Source organism: Fusarium pseudograminearum, chromosome 3 (assembly GCF_000303195.2).
Source record: "Fusarium pseudograminearum CS3096 chromosome 3, whole genome shotgun sequence".
NCBI lineage: Eukaryota > Fungi > Ascomycota > Sordariomycetes > Hypocreales > Nectriaceae > Fusarium > Fusarium pseudograminearum.
In genome coordinates, this window is record NC_031953.1 from 5054894 (window position 1) to 5072620 (window position 17727).

Here is a 17727-nt window from a genome sequence, read left to right on the forward strand (position 1 = left end):
TAAGCCTTGTTTTGGATGAGTCGCATATAAGCGCCTGGTATTCCAATTTGAGTAACCTTTCTGGCAAACGTTTTATTATGGAACATGGGCGTTAAGATCTATCCGAGAACTACACTTTTAATCGGATACGCTGGTAGGTAATTTGAAACTGTCAACACGAGGAACATTATATAGTACATACACCGTGTCGGTCTTAGCACATGGGAGATTGGCTACTTTACGATTGGGTAATTTCGATATTATGAAGACTACGCTATTGAACAAGTTACGAAGCACTTCCATGCCCGTCATCCAAACGATCCCCAGCCACTATGATTGTACGACAATGTTCTTACCACTCTCGGCAGAGTAAGAGTTTCTGGTAAAGAGCCATGTACCTAGTGCGACGCCACAGAAAAGGACCCTTTCATCTGTAATAATCCGAAGAGCCGATAAAAAAGACATGCTGTGGAGAGTTCTACTGGGATGGGTTAGGAGAGTTCTCCTTGCCATGGATTAACTTTGAGGTCTAGTCAGGAACAGTCTCGTATTGATGATCTTTGATATCCGAGTTGTCATGGGTTCTGAGCCAGGGGTTCCGTGTCCTACAGGAACAGCCCCTCCAAGGAAAGAAAAGAATCGGAACTTGGAATTGTCCATCATAAAGGCAGATTATCATAATAGAACTTAATCTTAGTAGAAACTAGAGATTAATAGTTTGGGAGACACGATCCATAACGTATCTCTATAAATTTAATTTGGGTCTGATGAAGGTGTTATTATACATGAAAAAGCCCAAGCTTCACCTATCAACTTTTTCTTTCCCCCTACTAAACTAACCCTAGGCCATGTCAGGGTATTTGATGGAGGGGAAGATGGAGAGCACGGACTGATGGACTGGTTAAGACAGGTGGCGCTCTGGTTGTATGCATGTCGCGTATAGAAAACAACGGGTTATTCGTTGACGCACTCTATCGCTACCAGTAAACTCTCCATGAGCCATTGGCAATTCTACATGCTGGAAGACATCAAACAGTTGAGAACCAGTGCCCCCATTAACCCAAACAGGCGACTTTGGGACGGTGCCGATTTGCTAGAGATCCCCCTCCTAATAGGAAGCTAGCGCATGTCGTCTGCACTCCGTGGGTGGTATTCACACTCTCTACACACCATCTCAGCTGTCGCTAAGCGCCAGACGCTCTTTAGCTGAAGGCTGAAAACGCCCAAGGGGAACACGGGCGCGGTGGCAGAGTTATGGCTGTGCTTCGTCTGTTCTCTCGATGAGGGGATGTGAGGAGAAAACAGAGTTTCCCGTCTGTTTACTATTAACTAAACGGCTTAGGACAAAGCTCATGGTCCAGAAGCAGATAGGGTCTTACGGGTTACATTACAGCATTAGTCTAGTCGTATTTTTTTATGCCTTTGTTTAAGTGAAATCCATCATCCATTGCACGTGTTATCTATCCTCTCGTTCTCACTCAAACTTATCCCATCCACTCCTCCATAACATACATCACAGCTGTCAGCTTGCCTCCGTCCACCCACAGTCGTCCATCTGCCATTCACTCCTCCACTCAATAATCCCTGACATCTCAGCATCCTACTCTATCCTAGATTGGCCTGGTCTGCCCCCCCAGGCCCCCAGAACCCCTGTCAAGACGGCCCACCTCGACATGTTACTCCACCGTAGATACAAACCATGAAGGGTAGCGACAGCTTGCGACGGGCTAACCGTCCCGCTGCCAATTTCGACCTGCCACCAGCAGCTTTGGCCCAGGCGCAACAGCAGACACAGGTTCAGGCTCAGGCTCAGGGTTTTCGGTCTCAATCTCAGCCTCAAGAGTCCATCACAAACACTGTAACCTCGACAAGTCCAGAGATCACCAACGCATCTCTCCACGGTCAGGCAAAGGCAAAGGCACAGGCTCTTACAACCGCCAAGTTCCGTTCCTCTTCGAGACCCAGTCTTCAGGACCTGGCCCTTGTCGACGGGACTTCAACTTCAAACAACCACGACCTACCTCCAGCCTATGCCCTGTCGTCCTCATCCTCCTCGACGGGGCCATCGTCTTTTTCTTATCCTCCCGCGCATGTGCATCCGCGCCCATCGACTGCTAACGCTACTACAACAACGCACACTCACTCTCGACCCCGGCCCCTAGGTCCATCTTCCTCTGACATAGCGACCGCCGAGCAGGCACAGTTCCTCCGCATCCACCCTGTCTCATCTGCTTCGAGCTTACGTCCAAGGTCTTCGACCACTAGCGCCAGCGCTGTTGCTTCTACTTCTGCTTCTACGTCTCCATCGCATACACCTAATTCTCTTCTTCGACAACACACCTCGCCGCCGTCTGCTGTCGACAACAACTCTGCCCACTTTGTTCCTCGAGGCGGGTTGCCCCCCGCGCCGTCCATCATGTATCAGGCAAACCAGAGACATGTCTCGGGCACCGATCCCTCGAGACCCTACCAGGTCCCTCCGCCGCCGCCTCCCCCCATGGGAGGTCCAAACAACGGCCATATGCCTAATATGATGAACTTGCCTCCGCCGCCGCCGCTCCCTCGATATAATACCGCCCCGGGCTCAAATGGTCTCTCGCTCCCCCCACCTCCCGGTCCGCCTCCGGCGAGCGCCCTCGGCCAGCAACCTCCGTGGCACGGTGCCTTTGGGCGCATGTACGACAGCCGGTCAGGATTCAACATCCCGCCGCCGCCGCCCAGTAGCCAGCACCAGCCGTACAACCCAAAGTTACACGCCCAGATCGCCGCAGGGCAAACAGTCTCTATCCCTCCACCTCCCCCGCCGAATGAGGCCATGAGTGCGACCTACATACCGCAGGGCGACACGTACGGAGAGGGAGTTGGTATCCCCGCCTTTGGACTGGAAGACCCAACCCTGACTGTCAACTCGCAGACATTACGGCCAGTGACAACACCGCAGAGCGGGACTGACACGAATGCCACGACCCCCATGGACGAGGCTACTAGAGAACGTCTCTATGCTGCCAACAACGCTCAGCCGCGCGGTACCTCCAATTCCTCAAACCCCACTCCTCCTGGCTCGATCCCTCCAGAAATCGCTGCTCAGTGGCCCCTCGACACCGTGCTACTTTGGCTGGCCCAGAATCAGTTCTCCAAAGATTGGCAGGAAACTTTCAGGGCCCTCAATCTTCACGGAGCGCAATTCCTTGAGCTCGGAAGTGGTCACGGCGGACGTGGTAATTTTGGTATGATGCATCAACAGGTATATCCCCGGCTTGCACAGGAGTGTACCAATAGTCGAACTGGCTGGGATCAACCACGAGAGCGAGAAGAGGGAAAACGAATGCGAAGGCTAATCCGAAGTATTGTGACCGGTCGACCCGCTGATGTGTCTAAAGTTTCAACGTCTCACGGCCGGAAAGAATCCCTCAACGGCGGACATGGGAACAACCTACCAAGCGCTGGAACCGATCCTATGGACTCGCCTAATGTTTGTCAACCCCATATTGATGTTCTGGGCACTAGATTCTTACTGACATTTGTTAGACACCGCTCACTGCTCCTGGTCCTGGCTTCAGCAGTCGTAGATTCTCTCAAACAAGATCTACTACACTGCCAAACAGCATTAGTGCATCCAACATTAGCTCAGAGTCTAATCACCGCAATATCCTCAAGCATGTTGATACCGATGGGGCACGCCGCCATAGTCCCAATGTCAGTGAGTCTAGCGAGGCCACATTCCGGGCTCCTGCTGTCCATTCAGCGAGCCCTACTGGCAGCCCAGGCATCCCCCCAGCGCTGTATACTTCGACGACTACACCTACCATCGCCCAATCTCCTAGTGCAATAAAAGCTGGTCATCGCTCCAGAAGTAGTATGGACTCGGTAGCTTCCGTCGCAGCCATATATGGATCCGGTGTGCCATCGGATGCCGCCTCGTTACTGAATCGAAATATGAACCTCGGGGACATCGGCCATGGTCGTTCCCACGATGCGCGATCGCGTCACTCTCCATCAGACGGGGGTGACAGATCGGCAGGCGGAGAGACTCCTTCTTCAGCTAAGGACTCCAACCGCCTTCTCAGTTTTTTGTCTAGGAAAAAGAAGCAAACAAAAGACGATGGTGCATACCCATCTCCTGAAGATATGAATGCTTCACCGACTTCTCCACATGGATCTTTCCGGCCTGTCGGCTTGGGTGTTCGAGGAAGCAATGGCAGTGATACCAATATTGACCTCTCCGGCTCGACATTAGGCGACGACAGAAACGGCAGTACTCTGAACATGCGATGGAACAAAATCAGTCCCGTACGGACATATGTCCTAGCTACGATGGACTACTGGAACTACCGAATGTGTGACATTACCGAAGCAGAGAACGCAACAGAAATTCGCCAGGTGATATGCATGCACCTGGGATTGGGCGACTACGAAAACTCGTACATCTATCTCACGGAAGCGGGCAAGTTTGAACATGTGGATCCTCTGGATGACCCGAGTCTGATCACCGTGAGGCGAGCAAAAGGCGACCCTCTTGGAACACTCAAGTTCTTTGTGACACCTCCAGGGGTTGCTCCCATATCCAGCCTCTCTGTCAAGGCTGAGGTACCCATAATCTTGTCTCCCAATTATCTTTCTCCCGGAACGCCCGTTGAGGATGCCCAGCAGATGAGTAGACAGCGGTCTAGCTCGTCGCCTCCAACATCGCGGTCCAACACATTGACAAATGAAAAGAACGAGGACAAGATAGCGCGAGAGGCAAAACAATACAGAGCCGAAATAGAAAGAAAGCAACAAGAGTATCTAGCCAAGAGGAAACAGGCAGCAATGAAGGGCAGTCCTTCAGAGACACTTGGACCCGGCATCGTGGGTCGAAATGTTGATTTCGATCAACCTCGCGAGTCGCCGTATGAGGACAAGCGACCCGAACCACTGTTTCCCCAAAGGCGACCCCCGGCACCACCCAGTGATCCCTCGGCAACGTTGATCAAGGCCAACTCGCTGAGCAGAAAGACTGGAGCAAGCATGCGGGCATCCAGCAGTAACTTGGAGGGTTATCCGTCAAAGCGATATCCGGAGAACGAGATGGCTGAGAAGACAAAGAAAGCCAACAAGCAGACACCACCAGCACCTGGCATCGGAGCCGCCCTCGCAGGCATGGGCAGGAATTTGAGTGCCATCGGACAATCTGCGAAGAATGGTCGTCCCTCGTCTCCATCTCGATCATCAACACATTCGATTCCTGGAGGTAAGGATACCTTCTCTACCGTTGAACCCTCTCAAGGTCGAGGCAGTCCTAGTACGACTTCATCATCAAAATCGACAACTGGTAACGTAACCTGGAACAAGAAGAACCTGGGCTTCATTGTGCCAGATTACTCGCCCAGCGATTCATCATTTCTACTCAGTCCTAGTCCTACAGTAGATGCTAAGTTTAATGCAACAGTCCCCCGGGCAATGTCTCCAGCGGAGATGAGCCCCAACTCGAGTCGCTCAAGGGCCTCGTTCCCCCCGAACCAGCAATCACCTACCCACCGGCGTGCTTCCCATGGACCAGAGCCCGAGTTTGAGGATACGGATGTGCACTTCTCAAAGCCGGCCCCGGCCCCACCAGCTGACGATGACAGTGATGACTCGGATGATGGGCTATTCGCAATTCCCATTGCTAATCGAAACAAGGGCAAAGCCGCTGCTGCGAACGTGGATGCAAATGGTCATAGCAAACGCCCTAGTCTTCACGTGAACACAGAGCGATCGAGAAAGGGTCTATCCGTTGCTTTCAAATCGCCCAAATCCTTTGGTAGCGGCATGGACAGTAACGAGGACTCGGGTCGGCAGAACCCGACAACTCCTCACTCTGAGACATGGGAGCCTGAAGAAAAGGACAAGGAAAGCAAGCTTGGTCGACGAAAATCTTTCATTGAGAAGGATGTCTGGGCTAACCGTCCTCCCACGGACGCCCTTATCAACAACCTTGACGACTTCTTCCCCAACTTAGATCTCGACCAACCTGTTCTTGACGAGCCTGGTGAGGGTGGAATGCCACCGTCGCCGATTGCCGAGAGTTCAGAGACAAATATTGATCAACAAGCCCAAAATATAGCACCGCCACAGCCAAGTTACCCTCAGCACGTACCGCCAGCCATCCCTCCAACTCGCCAGCCGTCTCTCTACAACGAAAACGACACACTTGGTTCTGACGAGTCAACTCTGAAAGCCCTTGATCAGCATCGACCAACATCTGTGGCTCAGAGGAGTATCCGACGCTCAGGTGGCCTTGGTCGAATGAAATCTATTCGTGAAGTTGCTCGTGGTGCGCATGAAGCCAACAAGAGAACCACTTCGACCAACCAAGGACAGACGGCAACTACTAACATTATGCGCCGAAAGAGCACCAAGATGTTCAACGCCAACATTGTGCAAATCCGACCAGACAGGCGTGGTAGTGTCGTCATGCCCCAAATTCCCCAAGACACGGTGCCGAAGCGACAGACGACATTTAGGTGGTTCAAGGGTCAGCTTATCGGCAAGGGTACTTATGGTCGCGTCTACCTCGGTATGAATGCCACTACCGGAGAATTCTTGGCCGTGAAGGAGGTTGAAGTCAACCCCAAGGCTGCAGGCGGAGACAAGAACAAGATGAAGGAGCTTGTTGCGGCTCTCGACCAGGAGATCGACACTATGCAGCATTTGGACCATATCAACATTGTGCAGTACCTGGGTTGCGAGCGAAAGGAAACCAGCATCAGCATCTTCCTCGAGTATATTTCCGGTGGTAGCATTGGATCGTGTCTACGAAAACACGGCAAGTTTGAAGAGTCTGTGGTCTCTTCGTTGACACGGCAGACACTCTCTGGCCTTGCTTACCTGCACAGAGAGGGCATTTTGCACCGTGATCTCAAGGCCGACAACATCCTTCTCGATCTGGACGGTACTTGCAAGATCAGCGATTTCGGTATTTCCAAGAAGACAGACAACATCTACGGCAACGACAAGACCAACTCAATGCAGGGCTCTGTCTTTTGGATGGCGCCCGAAGTCATTCGGTCCCAGGGCGAGGGTTACAGTGCCAAGGTAGATATTTGGAGCTTGGGCTGTGTGGTTCTGGAGATGTTTGCTGGCAAACGCCCTTGGGCTAAGGAGGAGGCTGTCGGCGCCATCTACAAGATCGCCAACGGCGAGAGACCTCCCATCCCTGAGGATATCCAGGATACCCTTGGCCCATTGGCCGTGGCCTTTATGATGGATTGTTTCCAAGTGTAAGTTGCCTTAAGACTGCGGCTTTCTATGCAATGCTGACAAGTAGACAGAAACCCCTTCGATCGTCCTACAGCAGATGTGCTCCTCTCGCAGCATCCATTCTGCGAAGTCGACCCACACTACCAATTTTATGACACAGCGTTGTATCACAGGATCAAGTCATTCAAATAAGCTAGCTTCTGATATACTGGTTTGATATAAGGCGGATTAGGTATCCTTAACTTTCTTCTTTTGCATGTATTAGTTGTGGTTTTTGGGGATCATACGCTTCTGAAGTACGAGAGCGACGGCGCATTGTAGGATTACAGCTTCCGAGCTGATGGGCGTTATTTGTTTATACGGTAGAGAGGATAGGCTGAATGAGACGGATGGTTGGATGTTGATGACTTTTCTTGATACTCGTTGTGAATTCCGTGAATTAAGTGTAATAATACGAAGTCCATTGATGCCTACTCCAGTCTCCTAATGAATCTCAGGCGTGGGGTTTCCTATATATGTTTATATATGTTGCAGGTTGTCACAAACAAATCCAGCAGTCATAACATCCTTCGAATACTCAATGGCACAATGTTTTAATTGCGTAGAATAACACGGCTGCTTCTTATCTCGAATCAATGTAATTCCTATTCTCAAGTTTTCCTACACGGTAATGAAGAAAATTTCAGTTATAGACGTAACCTCTCGCGCCACCTCTTTGGGTCCCATCCGCGGAGGGTCGGGAGCTGCCTTTTCTGATACTATACTTTGGCAAACATCGGCTTGGGAAGCTGAGGGCGCCCTTGAGGCTCAAATTGATGGTCGGCGACATCTGGCTTGGATGTCTTGAAGTACTTGAGAAGTCCATGCTTTATATTTCGGAGCTTTTCTTTGGCTTTCCTGTGACGCTGTGGGTTTCCAAATTCATGTTCGTTGACTTGACGGAGGCGCTTGTTTATCGGACAAAAAGCAAGTCGCTCTGGAGGAGTGCCAGCTCCTGGCAGCCATGATGGACGTATTGAGACAATGACGAAGAAGATATGAACGCTATGAGTGTTTTGGAGACTGCTTTAAGTAGGTATTGTGATGTTATTCTTGTGATTTTGTGTGAGAAGAATGTTATCTTGAACAAGGTCTGTACCCATTGTCAACAGTTGAAGAGCGGATGGTGAGCTTCATTCAGAAGTTGACAGGAGCGGTGTTCAATAGGCAGGTACCTAGGTAACTAAGTACCTAGAAAATACAAGAGACACAGAGTTGTATTACCGTTCCTTCTCTCCGTATCTCACATGAGTTGTCAACTCGATGATGTATGATTTTACTTGAGCACACAACGATTGTAAAAGGCACCCCGTCGATGTTTCTAGTTTGACTGATTTACTCATTCTTCTCTGCCCTCCGTGTCTTTCCCGCCTGTCCTTTTCCAGGCGCAGCATCGAACTTGACTTTCCACATATCTTCCTGCTTAAACATTGTGACGCAATCGGAAGCACTTGGTTGTCCATGCTCTGGGTCTGCACCACCATCAAGCAACTCCTTCCGCAACACTGTTGTCAGTATATCGAATCTCAATACTCCATTCTGTGCTCTGGGCAGAATGTCCAGTGGGAAGTTTACTCACTTGGATCACGGCATCTTCCTTCTTGAAGACGGCGCCTGCAAGAGGACTTTGACCTCGGTCGTTTAAGCGGTTAGAGTCAGCGCCATGCTGGATGAGAACCTTGACCAGATCCGCGTGGCCATGGTAGGCCGCAAGCATAAGCTGTTCATCGTCAGCATGGGAGTTTACCAGCAAAAATGCCCAAGTATCATACCAGAGTATCGCCCTTGTCGTTTGTGAGATTCGGGGGTAGACCTGCAGGAAGAGCCTGCTCAAATGTAGCTGTGTCGCCCTTTCTGGCAGCATCGTACATTTTGCTTGCGAACTCAACCATCTCGGGCGTGAGGGAGTTCGCCCGTTGCGGTTGGTTTGATGCTTCACTCATGATGTATTGATATGGTGGTGTTCGAGGCTAATGTTTGTGATAATAGAGTAAAGGCGAGGACTATTCAAGGTTTTCTATGTGTGAGTGAGGTTCAATAAACAGGGCTGTTACAGTGTGTTGGGGTGAATGTTGGTGATGATGGGTTTAAAACGAACTGAGATGAGGTCAAATTGAATGACGTAGAGTATGGGCGCAGAATGAATAACGGTATTTCTAGCAGTGGCTCCATGATCACGGTCCAGCGTATCAATAGTAGAAACATTTCACATTCTTATCTATTGCTTCCAGATAATTCATTTGGGAAGTAAACCTTTGTAAATATTCGAAAGCAAATCGTCGCTAACAATCTGTACCAGTAACCTGCAATATCATAACCGTTGTGCCCACAACTCACGATAACTCAACCTGAATGTACAACAATCTTCCCAGTCGTTCAATAAAAACAATCTTATAATTCAGAGATTCCACATTCAAATCGATTTCCGAAAAAGAGAGACAAAAAGTAAACACAAAGTCGATGCATTCTCGTTTAGTAGAAATGATGGTTGTTCGTTTCCCCGCCTTTCATACCCAAAAACGCCTTTAAAAGAGAGATATCATTTTATCAATTTGGTTCATGCTAATCATCTCTGATCAGTTTGAAAGTGATTATTCTCATCATGAAACCTACCATAAAAGAATAAATATTGCCTGAGATATAATCACACGTTGTTGTATTCACTGCAGATAGTCGGTAGTTCCATCGCCATCACCAACGTCTGGCTCATTTGGGATAACAGGCCGCTCTGGTTTTGGCGTTTCGGGGCGATGGGCAATGTCGATGATTGGTTTCATCGTGATTATCTGTTTGTTTCGGATGCCTATGATGACTTGCGTTTCTTTTTCAACGGTATTGAGTTCACGGGTGATGTTTATACGTCCAAAGTGGAAAGACGATTAAAGAGGGTGAAGAATCAACGGTTGCCATATAAAACCATAATAAGTCAAACCTAACTAATGGCGCGGGGGCACGTTACGTTACGTCAGGCTTCGGCAAGCCATTCATTGGAGGAAGTTGAATCCAATATGTCCATGATAACGTGTGGTTCTCTGTTTCGAGAGAGGGAGAAGCAACCCATTTCATTCGGCCTTGGGGTTTTTAGAACGTCACAGTTGGGTATGACGACTACCTACTTAGGCAGTCATCGTACCACTTCTACATCACTGAGCAGTAAATGGTATGCTAGATATGCTATATTGCTGAGCAGACTCCAGAGGCAAACAAACAAGAAGAGCCCCCAAAATTAACAGTGGCTCTACATAAAATAAACAGAAAATCTTTTTTAATACATACATATATACAGTTTGCGGCGGATGAAAACTGACAGATCTTTAGTAACGTGCATTTCGTTCCCAACGACGGGTGCTCGGATACACCTGGGAATAGGGTAGATAAACGAATATCCGTCACCACTTAGCCACTACCAAATCAACTTTAGTCTGATACATGTCACTACATAGCATCAATAGGACCAACGTGAAAGCATGTGATTATTCCATTACTGTACTACGTTAACAAGCATCACCGATGGGTATCTTCAATTTTGATCAGAAAAATCTTCACGGCGATAGAGAATGTGAACGAACGCTCGGCTGTTGCAAAAAACACCCACGTTCAATGCAGGCTCAGATCAGATCATGTAAACTCCAACGCTTGACAGGGACAACAAGCAAGGGTCCTTGAACCTTGCCGTTCCCAAGTCAGAACAAACTCGACAAAGAAGTCGTGAATAGGCGAGATCAGCGCCTCGATGGTTTCGGAGGCCCGCATAATCAAGACTGCTCCCCCAGCCCTTGTTTTGATCCAACGACCTCATGCGTTATGATGTTGCTGCCGCATCTGTACCGCGGCCAGCCGTGTTCTACACCAAGTTTGGTATTGTTGTCTGCGCGCCCTACGTAAAACAGCCCTCGGAACCATGGAGGCGGGATAAACCCGGCCAACATGGGATTCCAAGCAGTTATCCATGACCGTGAGATCATTTCCCAATCTTCATTATTATCCTTTAAGGTTGGTTGGTGGCTGAACCAAGACAAAGATCGGATCTGGCGGAAATGGGAGGCTTTTGTCTTGGGACTGACGGGACAGGAGAAAAATGAGGGGTAGCTTGTTGCTCAAAACAGCTCCCATCAACCCAAGCTATTTCCATTCCACAGCCATACTCAGATTAGCCAAGAAGACGACATCGTGTTTTCGAGCTGAGACTGGCCGATGTTCCCTTAATGGTAACTGAATCGTTACCTCGGATTCTCTCCCCTCGTCCCTTGCGGATCACTTTCGCGAAAGGCGTAATATCAGATCAGGGCAAAGCGGGTGTCGTGCATGGGGTCCATGGAACTATACGGTTATCAGTACAGCAACGCAACTAACTGTGCACATGCTCGGTCACGTCGGATAAAAAGAAAGAGTGAAGTCAAAGTCAAAAAAATCCTGAAGGTCCCCCTCCTTCCCCTCAGCGAGCAATCAGCACCCTTGCTTGAAGGGCGTGTCTGGAGAAGACAAAGACAAGACTGATTGAGAGGAATAGTGGCTTCGTAACAAGACAGGTGGAGATGGCATATTGTATCATATTATCCCATCTTTCCCCAGAAATCTCAGGATAGAGATGTGTCTTTGTTGATCGATTGGAGAGATGAGAGAAACATGGAGAAGTGATTGACCACAATGAGACCGAAATGGAAAGAGAATAATGCGAGAGCATTTCAATATGACCTCAGAAGTCCAGGGGCATAGCCATTGACCCAAAGTATGCTACAAACTCGGCCAGGCCGTTGGTTGTGAGTTGAAGCAAAGGGCTGAAGAGAAGGGGAGAGAAGAGAAGGTGACGAAGCAGCGGCGCAACGTATGCAACCCTACGTTGCAGTTTGTAGGTAGTACAGAGTGCCCAAAAATGTGTATGAATTATCAAAAATCATAAAGCATGCCACAAAAAATGACTCTTTGGAAATTTTACCAGCTCTTCGGTCATCTGAACCCAATCGGCTGGTAAACGGCCAAATTTGACGACAGTTCATACCACCAATACGGTATGTCGGGTGAGATTCTCCCGACCATTGTGAAAATATTGGATGCTGTCATGAGAGTGACCGAGGGAGCACAATTCTCGCAGAATTGAAGCTAGGGTAAAGGTATCATGACATTGCGTAGGTCCAGGTCCAGAGTCTCTCACATCATATGTTGGATCAGCTACGGTCGAGACTTGTCAGGAGGGACCAGGTACTTTTTGCCCACTATAGGATCATGCTCGGGGAAGGTACACCAGAACCAACCACTTGTACTTGCGGCAGGAGCAGCCGTGTAAACCGTAAGCGGGACTGCGCTAGCGGCCGGGTCCTTCCACTGAATGAATTTTCTCTCCATCAACAACATCCTTGTCCATATTCTCTCCCCTGTCAACTTCTAATTCTTCCCCCCCGGGGCCCCAATCAAAGCTCCCCATGTTCGAGCTTCGTCCCCTGCTTGTCAGATGTCAAATGTCAATTGTATACGGATGCTGCGAGCTTGAACCCTAGAATTCTGGTCATCTTACCTATTGATTATGCCACCATCAACAAGAAATAAGGCCCGACTAGGCAACATACCACCTCCCTTGGCGGCTTGTTTCAAAGACGTCAATTTACCCCCGCGAATCAGATGCTACTGGCGGTCGATATTGTTACTGTATCCGTACATCATTGCCAACGAGACTACGAGCCTTGGATCTGCCATTTTCCAGCCGCATTTTGATCGAGCCACGAATGGATATTATTTCCCGGTTACGATTGACTTTGGTAGTGATTACTGCTACCAAGCCTATACCTCGACCAATAACTTAGTTTGGTCAAGGCACTTACTTACATAGTACACAGATACCTACTCACACAGGGAGGTGGCTCTAGCCGTGCTATGCCTGCAGGTGGTTGTAAGAAACATTGTCGAGATATCAGACCACTTTTCCTCGACAACCATCGCCGCCATCCGGTGCTCCAAAACGTGTCAAAGCTGTCCACCTTCTAAATAATCCTTCTTGGTTAATGCCAATTTACGGATGGATGGTCGTCAATGGCTATGCGCCAACATGCAAGCTAGGCATGGTATAGTATGGCCTGCTATCTAGACTGATCTTCCTTTGCCCAACTGATATCGCAGACCACTTCGTCTTACATCCCATTCCCCTCCTGTCTCTTGCCCGGTCCGTCTTCCTGGTTCTCATCCGCTCCAAGCGCCTCTTGGGGAAATAGACAGCGGAACGTCCCCCACGCTCGCCACTATCTTGCCCATCTGTAAGGTGCTGTTCTACGTCTGCCTCTAAGCCACCCAGTTACGGTTACTATGTACCATGCCATGCCATGCCATGCCATCCGTTGCGATGGATACTCTACGTCCACGCCCTCAGACATGCAGAAACTTATTCTTTCTTTCCATCATTCCAATTGGATCACTGCCATACTGTAACCTCTGCTGATCTCGTCAACGGCCGTCTATCTATACCTGACTCCGTAAGGCAGCTAGCTCCATAGATGACCCATTGGTTCAACTAACCCAAGTTACGGCGAAGACCTCAAACTAAGCCCTTTCCATACTGTATGCAGTAGGTCAGGTAAGACAATGGAAGGAAAGGAAGGGAAAGGTAAGGCAAGGTAGGTATCACCTTTCCATTCTGCCACCGCACTCCCCTCTATACTCTATACCTCGCTCTCTGCCTCTCTTCCTTCTTGGCAACCCTTAGTACTCTCATATAAGAAGTCCTGGAGCCCTGCACACAGGTTTGCTTTCATTCATTCTTCTCTTCTCATCTCTCATCTGAAGAGTTCAGCTTCACACACAACTCTCATACAACTTCATATATCACACACCCTGATATCTTTCACCCATGTCACCAGAGGTCAAGTCTATCTCGCCCTTTGGCATTGCTCGTTCAACTGTCCAGGGCGAGCCTCTCTCCAAGGAGGAGATCCAGCAGTACAATGACTTTTTCAAAGCCAGCTGTTACCTCTCCTTGGGTATGATCTATCTCAAGGAGAATCCTCTTCTTAGACAACCCCTCAAAGCCGAGCATCTCAAGCTTCGACTACTTGGTCACTTTGGCTCAGCCCCTGGCCAGATCTTCACATATATGCACTTCAACCGTCTGATCATAAAGCACGATCTTCATGCTCTCTTCATCTCTGGTCCTGGACATGGTGCTCCTGCTGTCCTTTCTCAGTCTTACCTCGAGGGTGTCTATACCGAGGTCTACCCCGACAAGACTCTCGACGACGAGGGTATGCAAAAGTTCTTTAAGAGCTTCTCATTCCCTGGAGGAATCGGCTCGCATGCCACCCCCGAAACTCCCGGATCCCTCCATGAGGGTGGTGAGCTGGGTTATTCCGTCTCACACGCTTTCGGTGCCGTCTTTGATAACCCTGACCTGATTGCTCTTACTATGGTTGGTGATGGTGAAGCTGAAACTGGTCCTCTTGCTACTGCCTGGCACAGTAACAAGTTCCTCAACCCAATCGTTGATGGCGCCGTCCTACCTGTTCTTCACCTCAATGGTTACAAGATCAACAACCCTACTGTTCTTGCTAGAATCTCTCATCGAGAACTTGAGTGCCTCTTCATCGGTTACGGCTGGCAGCCCTATTTTGTTGAAGGCGATGACATCGAGTCTATGCACCAGGCAATGGCTGCTACTCTTGAGCACTGCGTGGACGAGATTCGAAAGATCCAGAAGGAGGCTCGTGACTCCGGAGAGGCTGTGCGACCTCTGTGGCCCATGATCGTTCTTCGAAGTCCCAAGGGGTGGACTGCTCCCCGCAAGATTGACAACAATTACCTGGAGGGTTACTGGCGAGCTCACCAGGTCCCTATCGCAGACCCCGCCACCAACCCTGCCCATCTCAAGGTTCTTGAGGACTGGATGCGAAGCTATGAGCCTGAGCGCCTTTTCGATGAGAATGGTGCACCTATTGCATCGCTCCGGGCTCTTATTCCTCAAGGTAACCGACGAATGAGCGCTAACCCTGTCGCCAATGGTGGTCTTCTCAGGAAGCCCTTGAAGATGCCCGACTTCAGGGACTATGCCATCAAGGTGGAGAGCCCCGGAAATGTCATGAATGCTAGCATGACCAACATGGCTGTATTCCTCAGGGATGTCATGGCCACCAACCAAACCAACTTCCGTCTCTTTGGTCCCGATGAGACTGAGTCCAACAAGCTTGGTGGTGTCTACGATGCTGGAAAGAAGGTCTGGATGGGCGAGTACTTTGAAGAGGATGACAATGGTGGCAACCTCGCCAAGGCTGGACGTGTTGTCGAGATGCTTTCTGAGCACAACTGTGAGGGTTGGCTCGAGGGTTACCTCCTGAGTGGTCGACATGGACTGCTCAACAGCTACGAGCCTTTCATCCATGTCATTGACTCCATGGTCAACCAGGTATGTAATGCACTCGATCATACATGTAGATCTTACTAACAATATCTACAGCACTGCAAATGGATCGAGAAGTGTCTCGAAGTTGAGTGGCGTGCCAAGATTGCTTCTCTCAACATCCTATTGACTGCTGTCGTGTGGCGTCAGGACCATAACGGCTTCACACATCAGGATCCTGGTTTCCTTGATGTTGTCGCCAACAAGAGCCCCGAGGTTGTCAGAATCTACCTTCCTCCTGATGGCAACTGTCTGCTTTCCGGTATGTTCAGTTTTGTATCTTTAGAGCCGGGCCTGAACTAACCTTTTGTCCCCAGTTATGGACCATTGCCTTCGATCCGTCAACTATGTCAACGTTGTCGTGTCAGACAAGCAGGAGCATCTCCAGTACCTGCCCATGGATGCTGCCATTGAGCACTGCACCAAGGGCATCGGTATCTGGCCCCAGTTCTCCACTGATGCTGGACAGAACCCCGACCTGGTCATGGCCTCTTGCGGTGACATCAGCACTCACGAGTCTCTGGCTGCTATTGATCTCCTGCTTGAGCATTTCCCCGACCTCAAGATTCGCTGCGTCAACGTTGTTGATCTCTTCAAGTTGATTCACCCCAGCGATCATCCCCACGGCCTTACAGACTCTGAGTGGACCAGCCTCTTCACTGATGACACTCCCGTCATCTTCAACTTCCACAGCTACCCATGGATGGTGCACCGCCTGACATACAAGCGCCCCGGCAGCCGCAACCTGCACGTTCGTGGTTACAAGGAGAAGGGCAACATCGACACCCCTCTCGAGTTGGCCATCCGCAACCAGACTGATCGTTTCAGTCTGGCCATCGATGCTATCGATTGGATGCCTCAGCTTCGCAACCGTGGCGCTTCAGCTCGCCAGGCTCTTCTGAACTCCCAGATCCAGGCTCGCAACGAGGCCTTTGAGACAGGAATGGACCCTGCCTTCCTCAAGAACTGGACTTGGAAGCGTAATGGCCTGTGGAAGAAGGTCAGCGAAGGCCTAGCTTCACGATAGTGTGTACATGCAAAAGGATCTTACTCTTCGCTAGAAATCTATTACGGATAGAGAATCTTACATGGAAACATAGACGAAAGAAACACCAAAAAATAAGACGGTGGGCGTTGCTGGGCTGCTGATTGGTTATCATGTCATTGCTATTTATTTCTTTTCCTTCCCCCGAGAACCTCTATAGTTTTGTAGTTCTAATGACTTTGAAAGAGTTATCACGTTCAATGTTTCAACTCCTGACTGCTTCTCTCCGCATATGATATTGCACCATGCCGAGCTCAGGGAACTCACTAGTTCCACTGACCTTGAACCCGAACTTTTCATACAATCCCTTACCCTCTTGAGAGCTGTTCAGATAGGACATCCAGCCTTCCTCGTCGGCTCTCTCAACACCAAACTCCATCAAGGCGGATCCCACTCCTCGGCGTTGCCCCTCTTTCACGACAGCAATCGTGCTAAGAAACCAGTGCTTCTCTCCCGCGATATACTTAATTGCTGCATCGTTGTTCGCCTGGAAGAAATGCCTCGCAGTTTCTTGATCCCCCGAAGCCGGAAACGTAGAAGACTTGATCTGCTTGCCAGACAGCGGCTGCTCCCGGCGAACCCAGCGTGCCCAGCCTAGGATAAGGGAGTCTTGTTCCGCGACGATCATGTAGTTGTCATCCTTGTCTTCAATGTTTCGTTGAATGAGATTTTCTTGCCAGGTTTGCACATCCGGTGATGATGGAGGGAAGCAGCGCTCGTTGAGAGGGGAGGAAGAGAATGCGGAGAAGAAGACTTCCAGCATTCGGGGAACGTCATCTTGCGTTGCTGGACGGATAGTTATGGAAGACATGATTGTGGTTGACGATGTCGAATGTGAAGCTTTATTCAGATGGAGATGGAAAGTACAGTGTAGGTTGAAACTGATTCTCGAGTTGAGGGTCACTACTTTCTTACAGGATCAGGCAATTGACCAATAGAATGAGTCACGCCGTACGGACCTACCTCAAGAGGTTATCGAGTGAAATAGAAACTTAGGAAAGCGTGACAGAGAGTTGAAGCATACCTACCTAATATTCGGAATGTTAATTAATGCATCGCAGTTTGTGAT

At 49.5% G+C, this 17727-nt stretch overlaps 4 protein-coding genes across 4 annotated transcripts, besides 2 other annotated features; 2 read left to right on the forward strand and 2 right to left on the reverse strand.

Moving 5' to 3' along the window:
* Positions 1–1678: 1678 nt before the first annotated feature.
* FPSE_01166 (uncharacterized protein) lies at positions 1679–7392 on the forward strand (the record flags this gene model as incomplete). The annotated part of the gene is made up of 3 exons (XM_009254286.1): positions 1679–3451; positions 3508–7220; positions 7272–7392. The coding sequence occupies 3 exons, from the start codon at positions 1679–1681 to the stop codon at positions 7390–7392; spliced, it is 5607 nt and encodes a 1868-aa protein (XP_009252561.1).
* Positions 7393–8574: 1182 nt separating this feature from the next.
* Positions 8575–9182, reverse strand: FPSE_01165 (uncharacterized protein; the record flags this gene model as incomplete). The annotated part of the gene is made up of 3 exons (XM_009254285.1): positions 8575–8733; positions 8819–8959; positions 9012–9182. The coding sequence occupies 3 exons, from the start codon at positions 9180–9182 to the stop codon at positions 8575–8577; spliced, it is 471 nt and encodes a 156-aa protein (XP_009252560.1).
* Positions 9183–13538: 4356 nt separating this feature from the next.
* Positions 13539–13562: a microsatellite.
* A 232-nt stretch (positions 13563–13794) lies between these two features.
* Positions 13795–13846: a microsatellite.
* A 228-nt stretch (positions 13847–14074) lies between these two features.
* On the forward strand, positions 14075–16640 carry FPSE_01164 (uncharacterized protein; the record flags this gene model as incomplete). Its single annotated transcript, XM_009254284.1, has 3 exons — positions 14075–15619; positions 15671–15875; positions 15931–16640. 3 exons carry the CDS (start codon positions 14075–14077, stop codon positions 16638–16640), a joined length of 2460 nt encoding a protein of 819 aa, XP_009252559.1.
* Positions 16641–16863: 223 nt separating this feature from the next.
* FPSE_01163 (uncharacterized protein) lies at positions 16864–17469 on the reverse strand (the record flags this gene model as incomplete). Its single annotated transcript, XM_009254283.1, has 1 exon — positions 16864–17469. One exon carries the CDS (start codon positions 17467–17469, stop codon positions 16864–16866), a length of 606 nt encoding a protein of 201 aa, XP_009252558.1.
* Positions 17470–17727: the final 258 nt, after the last annotated feature.